At 50.7% G+C, this 26,029-nt stretch overlaps 2 protein-coding genes across 3 annotated transcripts in view; both read right to left on the bottom strand.

Annotated features, from left to right (window-relative positions):
• Positions 1–3,327, bottom strand: part of CFDP1 (craniofacial development protein 1) — an 83,746-nt gene extending 80,419 nt beyond the window's left edge. Inside the window, exon 1 of the mRNA XM_055146376.1 lies at positions 3,132–3,327. Coding sequence (XP_055002351.1) covers positions 3,132–3,195 — 64 coding nt within the window. The 5' untranslated portion in view covers positions 3,196–3,327. The remainder of the gene's footprint in view (positions 1–3,131) is intronic.
• A 4,423-nt stretch (positions 3,328–7,750) lies between these two features.
• TMEM170A (transmembrane protein 170A) lies at positions 7,751–25,397 on the bottom strand. 2 transcript variants are annotated; one of them, XM_004600518.2, is made up of 3 exons: positions 25,175–25,397; positions 15,622–15,792; positions 7,751–11,814 (listed from the first exon to the last, which is right to left on the bottom strand). In XM_004600518.2, exons 1-3 carry the CDS (start codon positions 25,383–25,385, stop codon positions 11,684–11,686), a joined length of 513 nt encoding a protein of 170 aa, XP_004600575.2. In that variant the 5' UTR covers positions 25,386–25,397; the 3' UTR covers positions 7,751–11,683. The 2 variants fall into 2 exon arrangements, with proteins under 2 accessions (XP_004600575.2, XP_004600576.2); XM_004600519.2 differs by having other exon boundaries at positions 15,691–15,792.
• Between the last annotated feature and the right edge of the window lie 632 nt (positions 25,398–26,029).

Here is a 26,029-nt window from a genome sequence, read left to right as displayed (position 1 = left end):
TGTATGCCTACAGACCTTGAAAGTCACTGAGATAGTTCAGAGATTTCAGGTCAAATTAGATGTATGTAGCTACTAAACAATAAAATGGAAATCAGTAAATACATTTCAAAGATTCGGCTTTGAACAGTGTTCACATATTCATTATAAAATATGTGATCCGGGGCTGGAGCAATAGCACAGTGGGTACGGCGTTTGCCTTGCACGCGGCCGACCCAGGTTCAATTCCCAGCATCCCAGATGGTCCCCCGAGCACCACCAAGGGTGATTTCTGAGTGCAGAGCCAAGAGTAACCCCTGAGCACTTGTAGGTGTGACCCAAAAAGCAAAAAAAAAAAAAAAAAAGTAATCATGGGTCTGGTTCGATAGTCCAGCAGGTAGGGCATGTACCTTGCATGCGGCTAACCCGGGTTTAATCCCCAGCATCCCATGTGGTGCCCTAGCACTGCCAGGAGTGATTCCTGAGTGCAGAGTCAGGAATAAACCTCTGATTATCACTGGGTGTAACCCTTAAACCAAAACAAACAAAAAATACTGATCTTAACAGAGATTAAGACACTTGCTGTGGCCATCACCATGGTTTGAATCCTGAGACCATACATGGTCTCTGGAGCACAGAGTCAGATGCGGGACCCCTCCCCACAAAAGATACTGATCTAAAAGTGGAACAGGGATCACTCTGGACAAGAACTGAGTGCTGGAAGGAGGTAAAGTGATGTACACGATAACCTTTCAGTACGTGTACTGCAAACCACAAAGTTGAAAGGAGAGAGGAAGAGGGGAGAGAGAGAGAAAAGAGAGGAAAAATCAGAGAGGGGGAGAGAAGAGAAGGAGAGGGTGAGGGGAGGAAGGGAGAGATAGAGAAAGGGGAGGGAGAGAGACATATCAGAGAGACAAAGAGAGTGTGTCTGCCATACGGTCGGGCTGAGGTGGTGGGAGGCAACCAGGGACATTGGTGGTGGGAGATGTACACTGGTGAAGGCTTGGGTGTTGGAACACTGTGTGACTGAAACTCTATCATGAACAACTTTGTTACTGTGTATCATGGTGATTGATATAACAAACAGGACAAAGGCAGGCAAGGAAGTTAAGAAAGGTCTGAAGAATGGGGTGCCCTGGGGGGGGAGGAGGCAAGGGGGTATTAAAATTAGGTCTACTAGGAATAGGTTAAATAAATAGATAAAACACCAAATTGTGAGGGACCAGGAAAATAGTGCAAAGGGTCGTTTGCCTGCACGTGACCAAAAAGGGTTCGGTCCCCGGCATCACATACGGTCTCCCACAGCACCACAAGGAGTGATCCCTGAGCACAGTTGTGGCCCCCAAACAAAAACAAACCAATAAAAGTCCCCATCAAATTCTGAAAGAGGGGAGCACTCTCATCCGTGGGGAGGACTGCAAACGGGTAGTTGGGCCATGGGAACTACTCAATTTTTCAAGTAATCTTCAGAGAAGTACTCTACTCTCCTCAGATACATGGATGCAGTTTTTATGGCTTTTGTTTCTGCTTTTTGGGCTGCACCCAGTAGAATTCAGGGGTAACTCCTGTCTCCACTCAGGAATCACTCCCGGCAGTGCACGGGGAGATGACTGCCTGCAAGGCAAACACCCTACCTCGCTACCCGCTGTGCTATCACTCCCGCCCCAGTTTTTATTTTTTCTTTCAGATAAAAACTCTGGTTGCGGGGCCGGAGCGATAGCACAGCGGGTAGGGCGTTTGCCTTGCAGGTGGCGGACCCGGGTTCGATCCCCAGCATCCCATATGGTCCCCCAAGCACCGCCAGGAGTAATTCCTGAGTGCAAAGCCAGGAGTAACCCCTGAGCATCGCTGGGTGTGACCCAAAAAGCAAAAAAAAAAAAAAAAAAAAAACTCTGGTTGCAAATGACGATTCTGGTAAACTCCTTCTAACCAGTGTTGGACAAGAGTGCAGACCTCGGCAGGGATGTTCTGAAGATAATTTTCCACTCAGGACATAGTTCCCAGGCTGGCTGGGCCAAACCGAAATATGAGTCCTCACACGGTGCTCAGGGTACAGTCCTGGAGCCCTCCCGGCGGTGCTGTGGGTGGGGGTGATTCTTTGCAGTGCCGGGACAGAAACCAGGTCGCCGCTCTAGCACACACCTTCCCACAGTTACTACTTATTCCCCAAGCGACATTTCGGGAGACACTCCCAATGAGTGCTAAGGGCTGGCCTGGGTGGCCTCCCACGAAAGGGATTTATAGTTGTTTTTTTTTTTTGGGGGGGGGGTCACACCCGACGACGCACAGAGGTTACTCCTGGCTCTGCACTCAGGAATTACCCCTGGCGGTGCTCAGGGGACCATATGGGATGCTGGGAATCGAACCTGGGTCAGCCGGTGCAAGGCAAACGCCCTACCCGCTGTGCTATCGCTCCAGCCCCGATTTCTAGTTTGTTTGAGGGGGGCTGCACCCAGCATTCCTGGCGGTGCTGCGGGGACCATATGGGATGCTGGGGACTGAACCCGGGTCGGCCTCATGCAAGGCACGTGCCCTACCTGCTGTACTATGGAACCACACGGGATGCCGTGTGCAAGGCAAGAGCCCCGCCCGCTGTTCCCTCCCCAGGCCCCCGAAGGGTCTCAGGCGGCTCCTCCCAACCCCCCGCCTCCCCCCCCCATTCACTGGCGGGGCCCTGGGCTGGCCTGGGCTGCGGGCCATGATCCCGCAAGCAGCGCCAGGCGTCCTGGGTGCCTGAGCACGGCGCTGGGAGGAAGCCCTGAGCACCGCTGGGTGGGACGCCCCCTGCCCTCCCCCCCAAAAAAAGATAAAGAAAATAAGAAAATTCCGCTGCAAGCGGTGTGTGCCGAGGCCTCGCGCCAGGGGTCGGCTCCGGCGCCCACCCCCCGGACCCCTCAGCACCGCCAGGGCCACACACGGGGTGTGACCTAAAAAAAAAAACCCACGCCCCCCCCACAACAACAATAGCAGCAACAACAACAACGACGACGACCACGACGACGAAACCCGCGTCTGCAGGGAGGAAGCGCGCGGCCCCGGGTGCGGGCGGGCCACGTGCCGGGCCCGCGCTCCTCGAAGCCCGGGACACGCGGGTCGCGGCCTCGCCGGGCCCGACGCGCCTCACGTGAGGCGAGGCGCGGGGCGGAGCGGCTCACCCGACGGCACGTAGTCCTCGTCCTCCTCCGACGTGGAGAAGTCCTCGGAGTCGAATTCCTCCATGGCGCTGTCCCGCGCGGCGCCCGGGCCTCGGCGGCCCCCCCAGCAGCAAGGCTCGAGGCAGCGACCCCGGAGCAGCGGCGGCGGCGGGGGCGGCGGCGGCAGCGGCGGCGGCGAAGCCCCGCGGCGTGCGCGCAGGCGCAGAGGCGTCTGCGTGGTGGCTCGCGACACTTCCGGGCTCGGCGGGGGGCGCGGTGCATGCTGGGACTTGTAGTCTGGCCCAGCCCTGGGCGCCGCTGTGATGGAGCAGGAGGGGTTCGAGGAACTTAACCTCCCTCCCGTGGGACTGCGGGCCACCCCTCGTTCTTCATGAGTTGGCATTTTCGTGTTTTCTTGCTTGCTCAAATTACCTGTAACCCCCAAATCAATATTCCCGATGCTTTCTGAGGCTTACTCGCGGGCATGCGCAGAGGGTGAGAAAGTGGAGCCCGTGGAGCTGAGATTGAGCTGAACAGAAGAAATGCTTCCTTATTTCAGCACGCATAGTAAAATAAGTGAGCTCCGTGCAGTTTATTTAGTGATGCGTTGTGTGTATGTGCATTTTTGTGGATCATTGTTGTTGTTGTTTTTGGCGGGGGCGGGGGGATGTTTGCTTAAACTGACCCCCAAGCTCAGTACTTACGTGTTGTCTAGCGTTCTTAAGTGCAGGAAAGCTGTGATGCGCCATATGGAGAACACTCACGTTAGGCAAGCTTATCAGGCAGGAGAGGCAGCGCTGTTGTCCGTGAGTTCAACGTTAGTGAATTTACAATCCCACACATCAGGAAAATGGGGAAGCAAATTCGAGGACCTGTGTGTTAGGATCTGCTCCGGAATGTGCTAAAGCAAAGTCCATAGTGCGTGAGAAAGCTATGGAGAAGGGAAAAAAGCAGCTGAATTTATGGATTCGTGAGATGATGACTAAGGAAAGGGGGAAAAAAGAAGTGCGGTGAATGGCATTGGTGTGAGGCTGAAAACTAGAGGAAATATATGGTCACGTTACATAGAGGGGCAGGAAATGTTAAGTCCTTGGCTAGTACTGGCTGGCTTGCAAGGTTCAAAAGTTGGTATAGGGGCACATATGCTGCCTGAACCCATGTGCTGCTTGCGCCCACGTGGCCAAGCACATGCGGTGCCTGAGCACATGTGTCGCCCGCATCTCCCCTCTTGAGATGTGTACTTTCATGCTTTCGTGTCTAGTGCTTGGATGTGTGTAGAGCTCTCTCCCCCCTTGGAAAAGCCCGCGTTCTCTCTTGAGCGCGATACTCTTACTCTTCTCTCTCCCTCTTATCCCTTCCTCCTTCCCTCAAAAACCTCTAGATAAAATCTGTTAACTTCAGAGGGCTAGAGTGATAGCACAGCAGGTAGGGCGTTTGCCTTGCACGCAGCCCACCCGGGTTCGATTCCCAGCATCCCATATGGTACCCTGAGTACCACCAAGAGTAATTCCTGAGTGCAAAGCCAGGAATAACCCCTGTGCATTGCTGGGTGCGACCCAAAAAGCAAAAAAAAAAAAAAAAATCTATTAACTTTAAAAAAAAGTTGGTATAGGGTGAAAAATGTTCAACTTAAGGCACGGGGTGAAAAAATGTTCAATTTACAGCTACGAGGTGAAAAAATATTCAACTTATAAGTGAGGTGTTCTGTAGACCAGAAGACTGCAAATTGTTTTGTTTTTTTTTTTAAAAAATACTTGCTACGTGTTATGTTGGAAAAGGGATTTGTGGAAAAGCAGTCTTTCCATGTGGATGAAACTGGCTTGACAGGGTGTTGACAGATGAACCTATGGTCACCAGGTTCTATTTCACTCCAAATAGCAAGGTTGTGTGGAAGTCGATGTGGAGGTCTCGTTCTGTTCAGCAGGGAGAACCCTTTGTAGGGCGCAGCTGAAAGAACAGACGCAGAGCCCAGAGGAGGGAGAAAAGGCATTTATTCTATGGCAGTTACAGTATTTATACCTCCCTGTTGGGAGGAGGTGGTGCCAGGACCCCCAATAGAAATGCAGGGTGTGGCACGGGATTTAGCTAGTAATAAACAAATGCTGATAGGATAAGATCAGTAAGATTAGGAGTGGCAACCTTTGCTAGGTGTGGCATGGGGTTAGCTAGTGATTAAACAAATAGTGACAGGATAAGATCAGTAAGGTAAAATGGCTCCCTACAAGGTTGACTGCTTTTGTGCACCAATGCTAAGGGTAACTTTAAGTGCAAACCCTAATGGTACCTAGAACCCCAGATCCACAGCTCTTAATGGAAAAAGTGTGAAAAATATGCCAGTTTACTGAAGGTGGAGCAAAAAACTATGGATGACCTTGGCTGGGTTTCATAACTGCTTCATACCAGAAGCTGAATGCCATCACTAGGGAAGAGTCCTTGCCTTCAAGGTTCTATTACTTTTGGATAGTGCCCCACTCCACTGCTGTGAAGAACAGAAAAATGCCCACCTCAACATCAAAGTTCTTTTCATACCCCCCAACACTCTATCTCTCATCCAACCCCTTCATCAGGGCATCGTAAATGCTTTCAAAGCCCAGTGCACCAGGAAACTTCGTAGCATGCTGTTGAGCTCTGAAGGCCAATGAAGAAACTATTATGACGGACTACTGGAAGCCAGTCATTCTCCCCAACATGATTGATTACACTGGCACAGCTTGGGACAGCAACCATCAATCACTATTGGAAAAATGTCTGGCCAGCCTGCGAAATTCCAAAGGCTCCAAGGGAGTTACCAGAAATATCAAGAACAGTATCAAAAACATAAAGGCAGGGGCTCTAGAACAGTGGGGGGAGCATTTGCCTTGTACATGTCTGACCCAGGTTCTATCCCTGGCACCCCATAGGGTCCCTGGAGCACTGCCTAGAGCAATCTCTGAGGATAAAGCCAAGAGAAAGCCCTGAGCAACAGCAAGTGTTGGCCCAAAACTAAACATGCCACATACGAATATAATGCCAATTGCATGGTAAAGAAGGGAAGAGGGCTTTGAGGACATGAAGGAAAATGACATGGAGGCAATTTTGATAGAGAAGGTGATAGAAAGACCTTGATAAGATGGCAAAGCAAGACATTAGAGTGAGCCAGGGCCAGACTAGTGATGAAAGTCAGTCACTAAGACTTAGTCTCACCATGGCCAAAGTCTCAGATTGGAGTTCTGCCTTGGAAACATCTTCGAGGACATTTCAGTCAAGCATAGGGTCACACGCTGAGGTTCAAGCACCTCAGCCCCACATGCTGTGATGCTTCAGGACCTGAGGCATAAAGCCAAGCAGGAAAGGCTGACTCAGTGTTTGAGCCCGGGGTGGGGAGGTGACATTGTCTGCTCCGTCTACAAGTCACGAGAGCCAAATGCCACCTTGATGTTCTTCTGCAGAGTAAGATCCACTGCCCTGTCTCTTGGTTTTCCTGGGGCGAACCAAGGTTAAGAGATTTAACTGCACTGGGAACGGCCTGTGTGATGTATTCCTGTGGTTAAGATTTAACCACACAGGTCTACATCACCTCCTGCAGCCCATCGCAGCGAGATGTTAGTGAATGTTTTAATGGGACTGTAAATGCTCCCCTTTATTATTGCTTTAGGGGGCACTGGTGTGGACAGCATCTAGCGTATATGCACCGTACTGCTTACTGTGGGCGAACAGTGTACAGTAGGTTAGACTGGATTCTGCATCTGTGCTGCCTGTGTATGAAACATACATATGACTGAGGGAAAGCGTTGATGCAGTGCAATCTCAGTACCTGGGGAGCATTGTGCAAGAATGCTGTAATTCAAAGTGTTTTGTTGTAAATATTAAATCAGGTGTTTAATGTTTTCTTCTAAGAGTTTCATAGTTTTTTGTTTGTGTTTTGGAGCCATACTGGCATTGTCCAGGGCTCACTCCTGACTCTGTACTGAGATTATTCCTAGTGGCGCTCAGGGAGACCATATGGGATGCTGGGGATAGAGCCTGGGTCGGCTGGTGCAAGACAAGAGTCCTACCCGCTCTGCATCACGCCAGCCTGAGTTTCATAGCTTAATTCTTACATTTTGGTCTGTGAGCGAAAGAGATCTGTTATTTTGTTTTTTAAAGTTTTGAGCTATACCCAGCTGTGCTCAGGGACTATTCCTGGCTCCATGCTCAGGGGTCACTCCTGGCAGTGCTCAGAGGATCATAAACAGTGCTGGGGTGGGGATTGTTTGTTACCTTTTTTTTTTTGTTACTTTTTTTGTTTTGTTTTTGGGTCACACCTGGCGATGCACAGGGGTTACTCCTGGCTCTTCACTCAGGAATTACTCCTGGCGGTGCTCAGGGGACCATATGGGATGCTGGGATTAGAACCCGGGTTGGCCGCATGCAAGGCAAACGCCCTACCTGCTGTGCTATCACTATAGCCCCCGTGGGGTGGGGATTGAACCAGGCTCAACTGTGTGCAAATCAAGCACCTTACCCCCACTACTATCACTCCAGCCCCTGAAATAATTATATATATATGTATATACATATATATAATCTTTTAACACTTTCAGTGTAGAATTGTACAAAATTCTTCTTTTTTTCCCCAAAATTCTTGATGTTAACAGAGAATACACAAAGTAGAGTTAATATAAGACTCAGGTTAACATGAAGTACTTTTTTAATCACATCTTTGAACAAAAATTTTATCATAAATTAGTAAGAAGTTAATTTTTAACATAATAGAAATACAATTAAATATATACTTTAAGTACTAAGTTACAGAAATGTATATATATATATTTAAAAAAACAAAACTTGGACAACGGTTGCAAAATATTAAAATTCTTTGGCCACTTAAAAAATATAACAGTTCACAGAATTGAAAGTAATTCTTTATTGATAAACATTTATACCAGAATTAGAAATGTCAGTAGAAAAATAAAATTTAAATATTTTTTCTATTGTACAAAGGTTTGATCATTTTGACTGTAGCATTAGTGAAATAATCTAATACAAAAAGTTAGGCTGATTTTAGTCACAACCAGCCTAACAGTGCACAAAAAAAAAAAAATCATGCGTTCACAAGTATACACACACACACACACACACACACACACACACACACACACACACACACACACACACCATCCCCCTCTTTCTGTGGACAGAAAATGGCACCAGTGTTTCCTGCTATAGGAAACGGTTTCTTAGGGAAGGTTTGTGAGTATTGCATTGTGCATATGATCTAACCTTGGATGAAGAAGAACGGTCAAGAGGACCTTGAAATCAAAGCCACCATATATTTGAAACACTTAAAAATCTAAGAAAGGATTCAAAGGTTATCCTTTGCATGAACTTCTTTTTTTCACTAGCATAAATATTTCCTAAGAAGTGTTTTGTTGCCAAAAACAACAGCACACAAAATGCATCATGAACATTTTCTTAGAATGTTCATCATATGTCGTATGTGGACTTCCACGTTTTGATTAAATGTCTGTACCCAGAAATGCTGTGTTTGTTTTTAAGCTCTACCTGGCTGTGCTCAGGGGACCAGCAGATGCCAGGGCTCCAACACTGGATCCCCGCATGCAGAGCATGCACTCAGCCCACTGAACTCTCTTTCCAGCCGCCCAAATTTCCATATTTAGGGGCCAGGGCATGGCCCAGCACTGCAGCACTTGCCTGGCATCTGTGAGGTCCTGGGTTCGATTCCCAGTACTGTAAAACTTAATAAGCAAAACATGCTTTCCATATTAAATACTCAAGAAATCAAAGCTTTTCTTTTTCTTCTGGGGGCAAGGTTTGGGCCACACCTCAGTGCCACTGAGGGGCTACTCTCAGCTCTGTACTTAGGGGTCTCTCCAGAGAGTTCCCAGAGAACCAGATGTGGTGCCGGGAATGTGACCAGGTGCGGTCAGAAGGGAGGCAAGTGCCTTACCTGTACTATATTTCAGAAATCAACTTGGGGCTGCCTCTCTCCCCAACCAACCGAAAAAAAACAAAGTGGGAAAGCCGATAGACAGTTGGGAGAAGGGTACCTGCATCTGTCTCTGGGAAAGACAGCTGCAGGAAAAAAACACCCCCAAAAAATAGGCGGGAGAAAAGAAGACGTTCAATACAAATGCCAGGATACTATGTCTGAGCAGCCACCCCCAAATAATTGTGCATTTAGATAAGGAAATAAAAATCAAAAGAAAACCAAAACCCAGGGGGTGGGGGTGTGTGGATATTCTTTATCATTTAAAGAATTTCTCCCTGAAAATATCTTGAACTACCAAACTCAAGCTATACATATATATATAACGTATATACAGTTATTCACAGGATAAAGTTCACATACTGGGATGGATGAAGATACATTTTGTACTTGTTTTGTTTTTTGCTTTTTGAGTCACACCCGGTGATGCTCAGGGGTCACTCCTGGCTCTGCACACAGGAATTACTCCTGGCGGTGCTTGGGGGACCATATGGGATGCCGGGGATTGAACCCGGGTCGGTTGTGTGCAAGGCAAATGACCTACCGGCTGTTTACTATCGATCCAGCCCCTACATTTTGTATTTGAAAAAATAACTTTTTAAGTGGATAATCAAAATAGAGCAAACAAGATGAAAACAAAACAACTTTTAAAACGCATTCCTGCATGGCTCCAAGAGAAAAACAAGCAAACACTGAAATCATGGGTCAATATGCTAAAAAATTAATATACACGTGCTATTTGTGAGGTTCATTTCAAAAGAATGTTTTAGATGTGAACATTATTCAACAGAGACATCCTTAAACAGGATGTTTAAGGGTGATTAAAATAAATTTCCTGAAATAATGGTTGCAACATCCCCCAATATTTTAGCCATTAAAGATCACAGCTCCTTGATGTAAAAATGGAGCCTTTAACTAAAGACTTGAAATTGCCTTGAAAGATAAATTTGGGCTTTAGCGCATAATCTCAAACTTGTGAAAATATTTGCTATACTTCAATTGACAATTTTCCACCTTATCTGAATATATACTTCTGTAACATGTCTGTAATTTGTAATTTTTGTTTTGTTTTGTTTTGTTTGGGAGCCACAAGCGGCTTACTCTGGCTCCTGTAATTATTTTCTATGACTTTTCCTGATAAATCAGTTGTCCTGGCTATTTTCAACTGAACCCAGAGTTCATATTGCTTTAAAGGGAATAAAATATTTTTGTGTGCCCATGAGTTACTGGGCTGCTAGCCTTAGTCTCACAATAAAAACTTTCCTTTAAAAACATCAGATTTAGTTACCAAAAGGTACTGTGAAAACAGGTAACAGCATCCACTGTAGTCCAAGCAAAACAGTGTTAAGTAATAAGATACTTAACTGTCTGCAATCCTTTCTCTTTAGGAGGTCACAGTTTTCAGGGCTTTTAATTAGAAAAATAAAAGCAATAGGATAAAAATCAAAATCGCTAAAATTTGGTTTAAAAATTCATAGTAGTTCATTATCTTTCAGATGATAAATTCTCATAAGGGAAAATATAATGGGGACATGGAAGACAACCTGATAATCAAACTTCTGGCACTGAGATTGAGACCCCATGCTCTTTAAGGGGGCTGAAGATGCACCATGAGGCAGTCCCCCCAAACTCAGAGACCAGTACCCACTAACTCTAGGTAAAGATACATCTCAATATGTTTTCAAGTCATTAATAAGCACTGGGCACTAAGGAAAACTAACAGTGTTCAAAGTATCTTTCATAAGTGCATTACTGCCCAAAGAGGGTCAAAACCAATTTCTCTTAAAAATTTCAATGCAAGATACTTAATAAGTTATGTTCCTAATTAAATCCAAATAAAATGAACAAGATAACAGTGATAGAAAAAGGCCGTACATAAATTTTTTTTTGGGGGGGAGGAATCTCACTTTAGTTAGCTTATTTTGATAAAATGTATAAAACAACAAATTCACATCTCTTAAAATAATCAGAGGTCAAAAAGTTATCCATAAAAAAGTCTCATCATTCAGTAGTTAGTCTTTTTTTTTCTTTTCTTTTTTTTTTTTAGTCTTTTCTTTTAATAGTGGAATCATAGCCACTCTTAGTAGATTTTTATTCCTGTTACCTTCCCCCAAGTTTGTTCTCGGAGCTGTACTTAACTAAAACTTACTTTGGCATGAAGAAGTCTGCCAAATCTTGATCAGGATCAGATCAAGTGAGATGTTCATACAGTGTACTGTGCTCAGAAATCCATCACCATATCTCATAGTTCCTCTGAAATAAGGACACAGCACTGGTTCTGCTAACAAAACAGTACAGATTTCAGTAGCGGGTGCCAACCCAGAAGTACTGTTGGCCTGGGCTGGACAGAGGCGCACCTGTGTAACTGCTCACAGTAAAATCTAGCCAGGGAAGATTTCACTTGCTTTTGGTCGGGAAATCAGTTCCAAAAGACCTTCAATTCTGGGAGCTCCGTACTGAAGGGAGAGCTGGGAAGTTGTTCTTCACACACTTTTTCATTCAAGCCGCTGCCACGGGAAGAAGTAGGAAGACACCACATTCCACATATTTTCTTTTTGAGGATTCTAGAAAAGGCAGGCTCCACATCAGAGCCTGTGAGTGTGTGCTAGAGGGTGGCTAGGACACGGAGAAAGGAGACCACCACCACACAGAACGTCTGTCCCGTGCCTAAGATGAGGGCTTCAAACGGAATCATTTCCTTGCCCGCTGCTCGGTAGACCCCTGCGATGGCCGCACCTAAGAAAAAGTTCGAGTATGAAAAAAAAAAATCAAGGTTAGTATAGTTAGAGTATTAGCACTAGAACCCCACTGTCACATAGAGTATTCCAGATGTTTTTGTTTTTATTTGGGGGCCGCACCTGGGTATGCTCGGCGCTGATTCCTGGCTCTGCACTCAGGGATCACTCCTGGTGGAGCTCGGGAGACCATATGGGGTTGCCAGGGATTGACCCTGGGTCAGCTGCATGCAAGGAAAGTGCCCTGCACACTGTACTGTCTCTCTGGTCCTGTTCCAGATTTTTTCTTTTTGTGGGAGGCACACCCTGCAGGGTTCAGGAATCTCTCCTGGCAGTGCTCGGGGGACCAGATGGGATGCTCGGGATTGAACCCAGTTGGCCACATGCAAGGTAAATGCTCTCACCATTGTACTATATACCTCCAGCTCCCTGTTTCAAATTTCTTAATGTTAAAATTTCATTTGCGAGAAATCTTCTGTTTTCCCTGTTCTTCCTGCTACCTTAAGCTTTAAGCATTTCCTAGATGCCTTGCAAATCACGGATCTCCACTTTCCAGCATTAAAAAGGGGGCTTCTTAAAAGTGAGAGTCTCTAAGACTTACTGAGTAATATCACCTGCAAGTCAAGACTAAACTCCACAAAGACTACATTTTTTTTTCTTTTTGGGTCACACCTGGCGATGCACAGGGGTTACTCCTGGCTCTGCACTCAGGAATTACCCCTGGCAGCACTCAGGGGACCATATGGGATGCTGGGATTTGAACCTGGGTCGGCCGAGTGCAAGGCAAACGCCCTACCTGCTGTGCTGTTGCTCCAGCCCCAAGACTACGATTTTTATGTGGCCTGATTGCAAACTCAAGAACAATTTCTTTTCTTGCAGAAGTGATAATCTTCTGTGTGAGACTGAGCAAGAAACATTCCATGAGAACCCGGAGGGCCACCCCGTCCACCTTTGACTGTAGATGCACCGTTGCGTTCCGGAAACGGAGGAAACGGGTGGGCTGAGGATTCGGAAGGGGACTCGTCTACAGAGCTGGGAGGAGGTCAAAGGGCGTGCGAGAGCAGACTGGATTCCTGCCTGCTTTTCACCAAGGGTGCTTACCGTGTGGCTCACTTCCTTTCTGGAACGTGAGTGAACGAACACAGGCATCCGTAGTATCTCCCCCGAGACCCATCTCCACCCCAGTTGAGACTCGGCACGTGCCCAGAAAGTCAAAACTGAGCTAGTTTGGAGAGAACAAACCCGACACTTCCGGACGACCCTCCCTGCCAAACGGCTCCCTGGTGACAGCTCGATCATCTTTCAAATATTCACTGATTTCTCTGTTTAGGTATTTTAGAAAGTGTGGTTTCTGGTCCCATAGTCAGAATCCAGCTGGAGACACAAGACAGCCAGTGGAAACGTGGACACAGATTTGGAACAATGCGAAACAACACATGGTGTCTTGGTCAAAAAACGGTTTTATAACCGAGACAGGGAAGCACAGCAGTCTCCTTTAAGAAGAAAGAGCAATACTGACCATTGCCTGTGTGGCTTGCCTGCAACGGGGGACCCTGAAGTGCCCACCTCCAGGGGCCGTGAGACAGACAGTCAGCTCACGACGGAGAGACGAGTGGGGACGAGTGCCGTGGCACCCTTTGTAACTAAGTCCACAGTGGTGGGTTGAGTAGAAATTTTGCTAGGGTTGGGGTTGGAGCAATAGCACAGCAGGTAGGGTGTTTGCCTTGCGGCCGACCCGGGTTCGATTCCCAGCATCCCATATGGTCCCCTGAGCACCGCCAGGGGTAATTTCTGAGTGCAGAGCCAGAAGTAACCCCTGTGCATCACTGGGTATGACCCAAAAAGCAAAAAAAAAAAGAAAAGAAAAGAAAAGAAAAGAAACTTTGCTGGGGTCTACAGTAGGTTTGGATGGTGAGGAAAGCAGGAAAGGAAAAAGTGAACAGGAAGAGCAACAAAATGGGGGTCAGTGGGCTCTATGGTCCATGTACCACTGCGTTCTCTTCTCGCCTGGCCGAGACATAGACCGCAGGCAGGGGAGTCACCTTGGCACACGCGCAGCATGAGGGCAGACGTGACAATCACCATAACGTGACTGTGTGTTAGGGATGCTGCGAAGTTCCTAATAGGTAATTCCATTTACCGACTCATCGGCCACCATATGCAGTGTGGGGTATTATCCCTATCTTACTAAAATCTAAAGCAAGTGCAAGAAGTCAGTAATCCAGGCAGGGGACTAGAGCACTGGGTTGTTAAAGATAGCCATAGCGGGTGGAGTTAAAAATATTGCCAGAAAGCTAACAATAGGACAGCGGCCAGAGAAACATACAGGGGCTGCAGCACTGGCCTTGTAGGCAATGATCCAGGTTCAATCCCCAGTGGCACATAAAGCCCTGGAGCCAGGAGGGATGTCTGAGCACAGGGAGGGGGAAGCCCGAGCCACAGCAGGGTGTGGGCCAAAAAAAAAAAAATCTTCCAAAATATTACACTCAGGCTGGAGCAATAGTACAGCGGGTAGGGCGTTTGCCTTGCATGTGGCTGACCCAGGTTTGATCCCCGGCATCCCATATGGTCCCCTGAGCACCGCCAGTAGTAACCCCTGAGCATCACTGGGTGTGACCCCAAAATCAAAAAACAAAACAAAATATTATATTCAATTGCAGAGATGCCTATGGGCTCCTATGCTTGTTATTACTGTTTTCATTATCTACAGAACACAGGAACATGAGGCCACTCTGCTCCCCCAAGCCCCTCAAGCTCGAGGGACATGCTGTAAGCCAACAGGCTAGGCCAACGCACTGCACGTGGGAGGGAGGCCCAGGTTCAGTCCCCAGCACTACAGTGTCCCCCAAATGCCGCTGAGAGTGACCCTGGGGCACAGGTGCTGTGGCTCTAAGCCAAAAAGGTAGGTAAGTTTGCAGCAAGAAAAGCAGGTGCAAATGCGCTGGAACTCCCCGCCGCGTTTCTGGATTGGGAGGCCCCCCTCCTCCCGATCATGCGCACACGTGGGAAAGTGCCGGAAAGCGGACACCGAAACACAAACCGTGACTCTCGCTCAGCGGCGGGGGGACTTCTATTTTTCACCATTTCAGCATATATAAATGAGACATTTATAGCTGATGATAAATTTAAAATTATTTAAGCTTATCATTCTCACTCCTATGACATGGACAAAGTCAAAACCGAGACAGAACCCCTGGGAGAAAACTTATAGAGAAACATCTCCCAGTCCAGAGAGCGAGTACAGCGGGTAAGGAACTTGCTTTGCATGTGGCCAATCGGGATTCGATCCCTGGCATCCTACATGGCCCCCAAGTACGCGCCAGGAATAGCCCTGAAGCACTTCCATATGTGGCCCCCAAATCCAACCCCTCCCCCCAAAAGAATTTTGTTATCTGAGTGATTCTTCCATCCTTAGAGTAAGCACATCCACGAGTGGGAGTTTATCCCACAGGGCGGGGCTCATTCAACAACCCTGCGAGCAAGTCAACTGTTTGCAAAGGTCCCGGGGCAGGGACAGTAGCTTCCAGAAAGACAAATCTGTTCCTTCGCCTCGTGACCACACACACAAGCTGTATCTCAGAAAGCTGGACAGGAGCTTCTCTTTCACCCACCCTGATAAGGTGTGCAATTAATGGGAGCTGGGTGGGGCGGGGTGGCGGACAGGACAAAACATGAAAAAGAAGGACCCCGTGGTTAAGCCCTCGCCCTCCCCCCACCCCCTCCCTTGAACATGTGTCTAAAACTGGCCCTGAAATGAAGCGACTCATCATGGGAAACGTTCCGACTGGTATTTGAACGGCTGACATACTTGTCAAGACTCCAGCAGTGATTGGTCCCGCGATGCCCATCAACAGGATGCTTACAGACATGAACCTACCATATTTGTGATGTCTGAGGGTGAAGAGGGCCAGCAGTCCTGCAGGGACATGGAAGGAGAGCGAGGACACCAGTGCCCACAGGAACACACCGTACCACATCTCTGCAAGGAAGAGCAAAGGGGCGGCGGTCACGGGAGCCCCTGTCCGCCGGCGGCGGTGGGGTGGGCGCGATCAACAAACTCGGGCCTGCCGCAACGCTCGTTCCCGTACTCGTTCCCACCAGCACCCAGCCACGTCTGCTCACGTCAGACTCAGGAAGGCTGGAAGGCAGATCTCAAGCCGCTGGGGCAGAACTGAAGCAAACGAGACCAGCCCTGGACAGCAGGAAAGGGTCAGCCCCTCTAGCCTGGACACGGAACACACAGCACCCAAATTTTCAAGCTGCCGACAGTGGAAGTTACACAATGATGTCCTTCCCCAAATCATTTTCTTGGGGCTGGAGTGACAGCACAGAGGGGAGGCCACTTGCCCTGCACGGAGCTGAGCCGGGTTCGATCCCTGGCATCCCTTATGGTCCCCTGAGCATGACTAGAAATGATCCCTGAGCACAGAGCCGAGAGTGACCACTCAGCATCGCTGGGTCTGCCCTGCTTACCCCTCCCTGAAAAGAAATCATTTTCAAGGCAATGGAGTAAATATAAAGCCGGTGCCTCCTCTTAGAATACTCAAAACACAGCAAAGTTGGGCTTAAAGACCAACAGCACGGAAACGAGGGGGCAGCGGAGAGACGGAGCTGCCTCCTGCCCTGCGCGTCTCAGCGCTGGTCCTGCTGCCCAAAGAGCTTATCTGGGGAGCCGGGGGTGAGTGCGGGTCCTGCCTCTGAAAGGGACGGGCCTCTCGGTGGCGGGGGCGGAGGTTGTACTGATGCAGGTGCTGGTGGGGCAGTGGACCCACTGCATCACCGGCCAGCGATCTCCTCGTCTGTGATGTGGATGGGGCGGGTAGTGCCGTGCCGGGATGCCAAGTGCACATTTATGCACGCAGGCCTCGTGACACATGGTCTGATGCATCCACATCATGGAGCACGAAACAGTCACAGAAAGTCTGAGGGACCAGTAATGCGTGAGTGGCAGAACACACGTCTCCCATGTATGAGAGAGAGACAGAGACAGAGAGAGACACAGAGAAAGAGAGAGAGGGCAAGGGGGATGAGACATATTTAAAGTATAATCATATCACATGGTCCATATACAACTAAGTATACTGATACACTGATAAGTATACTGATGTGGTCAGATGCCCAAACCACAGTGAAAAGGAAGAAAGAAAGGATGGGCCGGAGCGATAATACAGCAGGTAAGGCATTTGCCTTGCACGCAGCTGACCCAAGTTCAACTCCCGGCATCTCATCTGGTCCCCCAAGCACCACCAGGAGTAATTCCTGAGTGCGGAGCCAGGAGTAACCCCTGAGCATCGCTGGGTGTGAAGGAAGGAAGGAAGGAAGGAAGGAAGGAAGGAAGGAAGGAAGGAAGGAAGGAAGGAAGGAAGGAAGGAAGGAAGGAAGGAAGGAAGGAAGGGAGGGAGGGAGGGAGGGAGGGAGGGAGGGAGGGAGGGAGGGAGGGAGGGAGGGAGGGAGGGAGGGAGGGAGGGAGGGAGGGAGGGAGGGAGAAAGAAAAGGAAGGAAGGAAGAAAGAAAGGAAGGAAGGGAGGGAGGGAGGGAGAAAGAAAAAGAAAGAGAAAGAAAGAAGGAAAAAGAAAGAGAAGGAAGAGAGAAAAGAAAGAATAAATGCATCTATGAACTTGGAGCGAAATCTGGGGAAATGTTTAATAAACATTCGCGATGTGCCGAGGTTTTGTTCTCTGAATTCTGCGCAGACTGGCTCGTAGATTCCCGACACGTGATGAACGCCCCGTGGGAGCCAGGCAGCCACGCCCTCGTCCCCAGGCTGCCTCTGGTGTATCACTACAGGAGACGGTTATTTCTGGATCCTGGACAGGGTTGCTGAGAATTCCCTTTCCATTTTGGCTTTTTCCGGCTTGCCTGCTCTGTTTAGCGTCTGTTTGGGGGCTACACCCGGCAGTGCTGAGGAACCATATGGCAGAATCTGGCCTCCTGCATGCCAAGTAGGGCTCCGTCTGTTGGGCGCTCTCTCCCTTTTCTTTGATTTTTTTTTTAAATGAGTTAAAATTAGGGCAGAGCAACAGGGCAGCGGGTAGGGTGCTTGCCCTGCACACAGCTGATCCGGGTTCACTCCTCAGGTCCTCTGAGCACCGCCAGCTGTGAGCCCTGAGTGCAGAGCTAGGAGTAACCCCTGAGCACTGCCAGGCGCATCCCTGAGTGCAGAGCTAGGAGTAACCCCTGAGCACTGCCAGGCGCATCCCTGAATGCAGAGCTAGGAGTAACCCCTGAGCACTGCCAGGCGCATCCCTGAACGCAGAGCTAGGAGTAACTCCTGAGCACTGCCAGGCGCATCCCTGAGTGCAGAGCTAGGAGTAACCCCTGAGCACTGCCAGGCGTATCCCTGAGTGCAGAGCTAGGAGTAACTCCTGAGCACTGCCAGGTGCATCCCTGAGTGCAGAGCTAGGAGTAACCCCTGAGCACTGCCAGGCGCATCCCTGAGTGCAGAGCTAGGAGTAACCCCTGAGCACTGCCAGGCGTATCCCTGAGTGCAGAGCTAGGAGTAACTCCTGAGCACTGCCAGGTGCATCCCTGAGTGCAGAGCTAGGAGTAACTCCTGAGCACTGCCAGGTGCATCCCTGAGTGCAGAGCTAGGAGTAACCCCTGAGCACTGCCAGGCGCATCCCTGAGTGCAGAGCTAGGAGTAACTCCTGAGCACTGCCAGGCGCATCCCTGAGTGCAGAGCCAGGAGGGACCCCTGAGCACTGCCAGGTGCATCCCTGAGCACTGCCAGGTGTGCTCCCCTCCCCCATGTAATAAGGGGCTGGAGAAACAGTGCTGGGGCTGAGGCCCTGATCTGCATACGGCCGACTCTGGCTCAGTCCTGACACCACATAAGCTTCCCCGAGCACCCTAACACTGGCCCCTGAGCACCGCCAGGTGAGGGCCCGCTCCCCCGCAAAATCATATAATATGAAGTATATGGTGATTAAATAGTAACATCCCAAGTTTAAACATTAAGTATAATTTTAAAAAACCTTACATAGTATGTGGAAAAGGTGCAAGCGCGAGCACACCTCTCTCTACTAGTGGAAAATTTCCTCTCCACTCTGCCGTGTCCTTTAGAAATTCCAGGCCGGGGTCAGGAGCAATGGCACAGTGGGGAGGGCGCTTGTCTTGCCTGTGGCCAACCCAGGTTGGATCTCTGGCATCCCATATGGTCCCCCGAGCCCACCAGGAGAAGCCCCTGAGCATCACTGGGTGTGCCCCTCCCCCAAACAGAAAGAAACACTGGCCCGGTCGTCCTCTGGGCCTCGGCTGTTTGGGAACCAGGTGGCCTCCTTTCCTTCCTGCTCCACTGCCCGGAACACCTGCCCTGTCGTCTCCTGGGCAGCCTGTGTCCAGGAAGTGCGCCTCGGTCAGTGCTGTGGCCCCCGCAAATCTCTCCCGTGTAGCGGAGCACTGTGGTGAGGGCAGCCCACACAGGGGCACAGCCCCCAAACACTGCCCGGGTCACGGGGAGCCTCGAACCTCCACATCTCCCCCAAGCGCAGAAGTCCTGTGACGCACCAGGCCTGTCCATGCCCTGAAGTGGACAAACAGGATGCAAATCTGTCCCTGCCCTGGGGTCACGGCTGCCCCTGGAGTCGCAGCCGGAAGCGGCTCCCTCCAGGCACCCAGAGAAGCCCTGGCCGTGAACCGGGAGGGCAGGTGAACTTCAGCTGACAGAGGCACGACCCAGTTCAGGACTCTCATCAAAGTGGGTCCAGACGGGGTGTGTCTAAGCGCGGCCAAACCGGTTCTCTCCCCAGAACATGTGCCCTGACCCGGCCAAAAGCGATCCCCTCCCATCAGAGCCAGGAGTGAGCGCTGGGCACGGCCGGGTGTGGCCCCTACCTCCTGGCTCTGCACTCAGGAAGAGGGAGAGCTCATCCGCATGCCCGGCCCAGCCACTGCAGGACTGAGACGGTGCCCAGGGCACCCGCCGCCTTCCCATACCCACCCTGCGACACTCTGCTCTTCTGCCTCCCGAACCTCGAGAAACGAAGTAAGTGTCTGATGCTGACGCCAGCCAGCTCCGAGAGAGACACCAGCACGCACTTGTTTCCGCCTGCCCTGGAGCCAGCTGGGCCACCCACCTAGCTGCCCGGTTTGCTAAAGACCAGACGGGCCCTTTGCACACAAGGCAGCCGGCGCCCCGAGAGCTGCTGAGAGGCAGAGGGGCACAGCCACAGGTAACCCTCAGTGTAGCCAGGAGCTACTCCACAGCCTGCATGTTTCTTACAGCGTCACTTTAAGTGGGAGTGGGGGGAAGCTTGATTATACTGGATGAGCAGGACAGTATATAAAGCACTTTGAGATACTTACAGGATTAAAATCACCATGGCATACCCGAATCAATAAGACACTGCTTACAGTGGATTTTCTTTAGCCTAATGTACCTTGATTTTTAACAAGTCACATATAAAAGATAACATTGTACTGGTGTCAGTTACAATGTAATGAACTGGTATTTGTGTCATTGCAAAATGATCATCACAGTAACATCACTGTGATATCAACACCATTTGGGGGGCGGGGGGCTTCGTGTCACAGCCAGCAGTGTTCAGCGGTGCTGAGCTTACTCCTGGCATGCAGGATCCGGCCCAGGTAAGCTGTGTGAAGCGAACACTGCACCTGCCGTGCTGTCTCTCTGGCCCCATCACCATGCAAATTTACAAAAGCTTTTTTACTGTGAGAAACTTTTAAGATTTACTTGCTTGGCAACTTTCAAATATGCACCGCTTATTGATTACGGTCCCCATTCCGTACATTACCTCCTCATGACTTATTTATTTGATAAGTGGAAGTTTATTGCACTTTAATTTGCCATCTATTTAATAGCCATGTATTGATCATCTTTTCATTTCCTTGGCTCACACCACGTCAAACAAAAAAAATTTTTTTCCAAATGTTTAAAATTTTTCTGGGCCACATCCTGGGGTGCTCGGAGCTTACTCGATGGCTCTGTGCTCAGGAATCACTCCTGATGGTGCTCAGGGGACAATACCAGGTGTCGGGGATTGAATCCAGCTTGGCTGCAGGTAAGGCAAGAGAGCCTTCCTGGCTATACTATTGCACTGACCCCATGTCAAAAAGTCTTTGTCTATACCTCTCACAGTATTTCTAGTCACTCTTTCAAAGCAGGTGCATTATTTTCCAATTTCTTTCCATCGGCATCACCTGCTGATGTTGCAGTATCAATGGGACAACACATAATAAAAGATACTAATTTCCGAGCAAGGCCTCAAGACAAGCCCGCCCCGCCCCCCCATGGGCCTCCCCTCAGCATCTTCAGTGGACTCCACGCTTCCGCCCGCACTACTGGACAAGCCGTTCCTCTGAGGCCAGGGTTCTCAGGAAAAACCACGTCAGTCCTCCTGAGAACTGCGGCTCAATGCCGGGCCACAGGGATGTCAGCCATGATAGCCTGTGTCACTGCCACGAGACGCCCCTCTCGCACCAAACGCCACGTGCTCTACGAGCCCATCTGTCGGGTATCCCACGAACCGCCTGATCCTGACACAGTGCTGGGCCACATCCTGCTTCCAAAACCCTCGCCCAGGGGAGGCCCAGGTACATCTTCTGTCCTTGCCGTTAGTCTCTGAACCCTGTTCCTGAAGCAGCACTGAGTCCTTCAAATTTCCAGGTGCCTCTGAGGGGTTCTTGGGTGAGGCTGGTCACTAGAGAGAACCATTGCGAGCATAAGCTTGGAGCTTTCAAGCCCACCCCAAGCTCCCCAGAGGGTCTGGGACTCCGAGTGGCGTTAATGTCTGACCCTGGGCCAGGGGGACGGCTTCACAGGCTGAGTGTGATCTCTGCACGTGGGAGGCCTGGTGTGACCCCGCCATGGACGCCTGCAGCTCAGCGTGGCCCTCCTCCCCCTAATGCAAATAACTGGTCCGCACCCCTATGAGGAAGCCACCTCAGAAATCCCCACAGTGTGGAGCTGAGGGGGCTTCCGGGCGGGGGAGCACCTCGGTGCAGAGGCTGGCAGAAGTGTGCGCCTGGCCACACCCTGACGGGGTCCAACCTCCCATCTACTCGCCACACGAAGCCGATCCAAGTACAAGACTTATGGCTGGGATGATGAAAATATACTAGAATTGATGCTGGCCTCAAATTCTGCAGATATGCTAACCCACCCCCCTGAATTGTACACAGTTTAAAAAAAAAAGTCAGCTCAGCCTTCACCTGCTCCAAACTCCCCAATATCGTCATGCCCATGGCAACCCCTCCCCGTGGCCACATGCCCCATCCCCCTGCTGGCATCCTTTGTTTCTTAAGCAAGTTGCTTTGCCCAGACACTTGTGTGGTCCATTTCTCATCTCCCCCAGTGTCCAGTACACAGCACTTGGGCTTCCTCGTGACCAGAAGCTAAACGGCATTCCACCCACACACATGACCACCACCACTCCCACCACCAGTCATATATGGATCCTTTCTCCACATGCTGACTTGACTTCTCCTCCCCACCAGAATGAAATTGCATTTTTCTGTTCATCGCCACATCTTTACTTGGTGCCTATAAAATAATGGGTCTGCAACACACTGAACAAATGTATGTAGAGTGAATAAACTGATAACTCGACTCCAGCAACAAGTGACATAACAAAAATAACAGTGGTGGGGCCGGAGCGATAGCACAGCAGGTAGGGCGTTTGCCTTGCATGCAGCTGACCTGGGTTCAATCCCCGGCATCCCATATGGTCCCCCAAGCACTGCCAGAAGTAATTCCTGAGTGCAAAGCCAGGAGTAACCCCTGAGCATCGCTGGGTGTGACCCAAAAAGCAAAAAAAAAAAAACCAGTGGTTTGGTAACTGCCTCCAAGATAACACTTCGACGTGGATTGTAATAAAATTCGTATCTACAGAAAGTTCAGGTCATCCTGATGCACATTTTAAGACTGTCTTTATTGACATTCAGAGTTATTTGAAAGGAAGATGACACCAACAGAAGAGATCTGCACAACTTGGAATAAAGAGGGTTAGGTCAACATTTAAATGCCTAATCCGCAAACGCAGGTTTTTAAAAAATCAATTCAAAGCATCCTGCTCCTGATAAACCACAGGATATTTCAGCGCGATGATTCGGCCACAGTGTGTTGGCACAATGTGTAGGTAACCTCTTCTACGGAGACAAAACAGAGCTATTCTAGATTCGGAACAATGAACAGGGCCCACTGTCAGGAACTTTGGGTGCTCGATCGTCCTCACCCCATTACAGATGGGACACCGCAGGCGAGTAAGTGTTCACTCACAGTGGCTTATCCCTCAGACCAGAGCTACCCTCGGTCCAGTTCATGCTTGTTGAATGAATAATCTACAACCCCCGACCCCAGGTTTATAAACCTGCGCTCGGGAGGCCTTAAGGTCTGAGAGGCAGATGAGACAACCAAAAGCCAGAAAGAACAGAATATCTGCACAAAAGACCACCCCGTGGGGCCATAGCAATAGTACCAACACCACCAAAAGTAATTCCGGAATGCAGGGCCCAGAGTTACCCCTGAGCATTTGCCAGGTGTGGCTCAAAAACAAACTAAAAAAGATCCCACTTGTGATTTATTACTTGCTTTAGGGTCACAGTCCTTTGGAGAGGTGAGATCAGATAAACAGCCACTGGGCTGACTGGCTGACTGACCGTGAGCTTAAAGGGACAAGACATTCTCAGACCTCGCCTGCTGAGACGCACTGGCCCATGGACATAGCCTGCAGGGGAGCGTTCTGTCCAAATGCATTTAATCAGATCTAATCGTGAAGGAAACACCAGCTTGACTTAGATTGTGGGGCAGTGTATGGAAAAATCAGCTCAGAATCTTCAAAAACCTCAAGAAAATGAAGCAGTGATTTTTTTAAATTTGGTCTATGGGCCACACCTGGCGGTGCTCAGGGCTCCTATGCTTAGGGCTAACTCCTGGCTCTGTTCTCAGGGGCCACTCCTGGAGATTCTTGGGGGACCATAAGCAGTGCTGGAATCAAACTGTCTGTGTGCAAGGCAAGCACCTTATCCCCTGTACTAGCTCACTTAACCTCCGTACTAGTTCACCAGCTCAAGAAAAAGAAGCAACATTGGAGAAGAAAGGATGTTTGAGAATAAACAAGACTAAAGACTTGACAACGAAATGCAATGTAGGTTATTTGATTAGATCCTGGAGTTGTTTTCTAAAAGGAAAAAAAAAAAGCTGTAGACAATTGTCAGCTAGGGAAGTCTAAGTAAGGCAAACTTATTAGATAATGCCCCGTCAAGATAAAATTATTGGGTGTGATATGGTTTTCTAGCTATGACAGAAAGTGCTGACTACTATTAAGCACCTAGCACCATAGCACCATCACTTCGACAAATTTCTTTCAAACAGCTCTGCAGAAAGAATGAAAATGTCATGTGCATGCACATAAACACGTTTATGTACATACCTGTACTTCTTTCTCTATACATTTACATAGTTATTAAGAGCTAGACATAAGATACACATACACGATAAGGCTTAGCTAAGAATCAAAATTAGCACTAAGGATACACGAGTCTTTGTCATACTATTCCGGTTTTTCAGGTTTGAAATTTTTCCAAACTGGGGTGGGGAGAGGTGCAAGGGAAAAAGAAGCCATCTGGTCCGTGCCCCTAGACTGCAGGAACATTTCATTTCTTTAGACAGTGTCTCCAGAACCAAATGTCACTGTCCAGAGCGGTGCCTTTGCAATGAGCCACGCGCCTCCCGCCCAGATGGTCAGGCGCGTCCGGAGCAAACACCTGCACCTCCCACCCCTAGCCTGTGTGTCCTCAGCCCTTCCGCCAAGCTATCGCGGGGAGCCCGGGGTAGGTGAGGAAGTGAGGGCGGGGCGGCGGCCGCGGGTTCTAGGTGCAGCCGGGGACCCAGACGTCGCGCCCGGCCCGCACTCAATCACGCCGCACTCAACCTGGTGCACCGGGCCAGGCCCGCCGTGCAGCTGCTTCTGCTCATTCCCGCGCCCCACCCCGCGAAAACTGTGCGCCCCCCCCTCCACGCCTCCGTGCCGACCCCTCGCCGCTTTCAGAGTCCGGGGCGGGAGCAGCCGAGTCCGGGTCCCGCACCGGTTCGGGACAGGCAGCAACAGGTCGGCGCAAGCGATTCCTCCCGAGAGGAGCAGGGGCAGCAGCGGGGCCGGGGGTGCAGGGCGCGGGGGGGCGGGGGAGTCCGCGATCGGGCGCGGAGGGCTGGGCACGCGCCCGGCAGGGACCCGCGCGACAGCCCGCCCCTGGCACGGAGGGACCGCGGGCTGCGGCGCCCGGCCGCGGCGGTCCATCCCGGGCCCGGGCCCAAGAGCACCAGAAGGGGGTGCTGACCGCGCGCGCCCCGCCGACCGGGGCAGCGGCCGGCTCGACGGGGCAGGGGCGGGCCGGGTCGGTACCTGGGAAGGCGCAGAGCGCGGTGGAGTTGGGGCACAGGGTCCCGTTTTCCACCCGCGGCACGAGCTTCAGGCTAAGGATCTGCTGCAGGAGCCCGGCCGACCCTCCGCTGCCGCCGCTCCCCTCGAGCTCCATCCCGCCGCCATCCACCGCCCGGGCGCGGCCACGGCCGCTCGGCTCCGCCGCGCCGTCCACGTCGCGGCCGCTCACCATCGACCACGGCCCTCTTCCTCCCACCCGACGCCGCTGCCAAGTGACGGCTCCCCCGGCCAATCGCGGGGCGCCGCGGCGGGCAGGGGGCGGGGCGACGGCCGCGGCCGCCCCTGACGTTGCGTAAGGCTCGCCGAGGCCCGGCTCCCACGCGCTGCGCCGCCTAGTGGGGCCCACTCGCTCTTTCGTGTCCGTGGGCGCTTCTCTGCAGCGCCACCCGGAGGAGAGCGCTGGAACTGCATGCGCTCCCGCGACCACTGGTCTCTGATCAAAGAGGCAGGAAGGGAGCATCACCAGCGCCAAGGCCCGCAGCACCGTCAGGGGACCCTGACGTCACCCGCCCTTGCACTGAACGGCGCGCCTAGTCGGCGGAGAACGACCAATGGGTCTCCTCGACCTCCAGAGCATCACTAGGCACCCCCGCCCCTTAGGAGGTATTTAAGAAAGTCATGGGCTGGAGAGGACATGGGGTTAAGGCGCTTGCCTTGCCCGCAGGCTGCCCGCTCCATCCCCCCGCCCACCATCTGGGCCCCCCCCAGGTGGACCCACGTGGCCTCCGAGCCCCAGCAGAGCATAGAGGTGATCCCAGGTAGCGTCACATTCCAAGGCCCTTGGTGGAACTAAGAATCGCTGGGAGGACCTCCAGG

This window comes from Sorex araneus, chromosome 8 (genome assembly GCF_027595985.1).
Source record: "Sorex araneus isolate mSorAra2 chromosome 8, mSorAra2.pri, whole genome shotgun sequence".
Classification (NCBI taxonomy): domain Eukaryota; kingdom Metazoa; phylum Chordata; class Mammalia; order Eulipotyphla; family Soricidae; genus Sorex; species Sorex araneus.
This window is presented reverse-complemented; position numbering and strand designations above follow the sequence as displayed.

What these genes read in the sequence shown, in the direction of transcription:
- TMEM170A (XM_004600518.2), bottom strand. Translation starts at nt 25,385, where the DNA reads ATGGTGAGCGGCCGCGACGTGGACGGCGCGGCGGAGCCGAGCGGCCGT. An exon ending in CGCGCTCTGCGCCTTCCCAG is followed by an intron (nt 15,793 to 25,174) that starts GTACCGACCCGG and finishes TCTTCCTTGCAG; the next exon opens with AGATGTGGTACGGTGTGTTC. An exon ending in CACTGCTGGAGTCTTGACAA is followed by an intron (nt 11,815 to 15,621) that starts GTATGTCAGCCG and finishes ACTTTTTCTTAG; the next exon opens with GTGCGGCCATCGCAGGGGTC.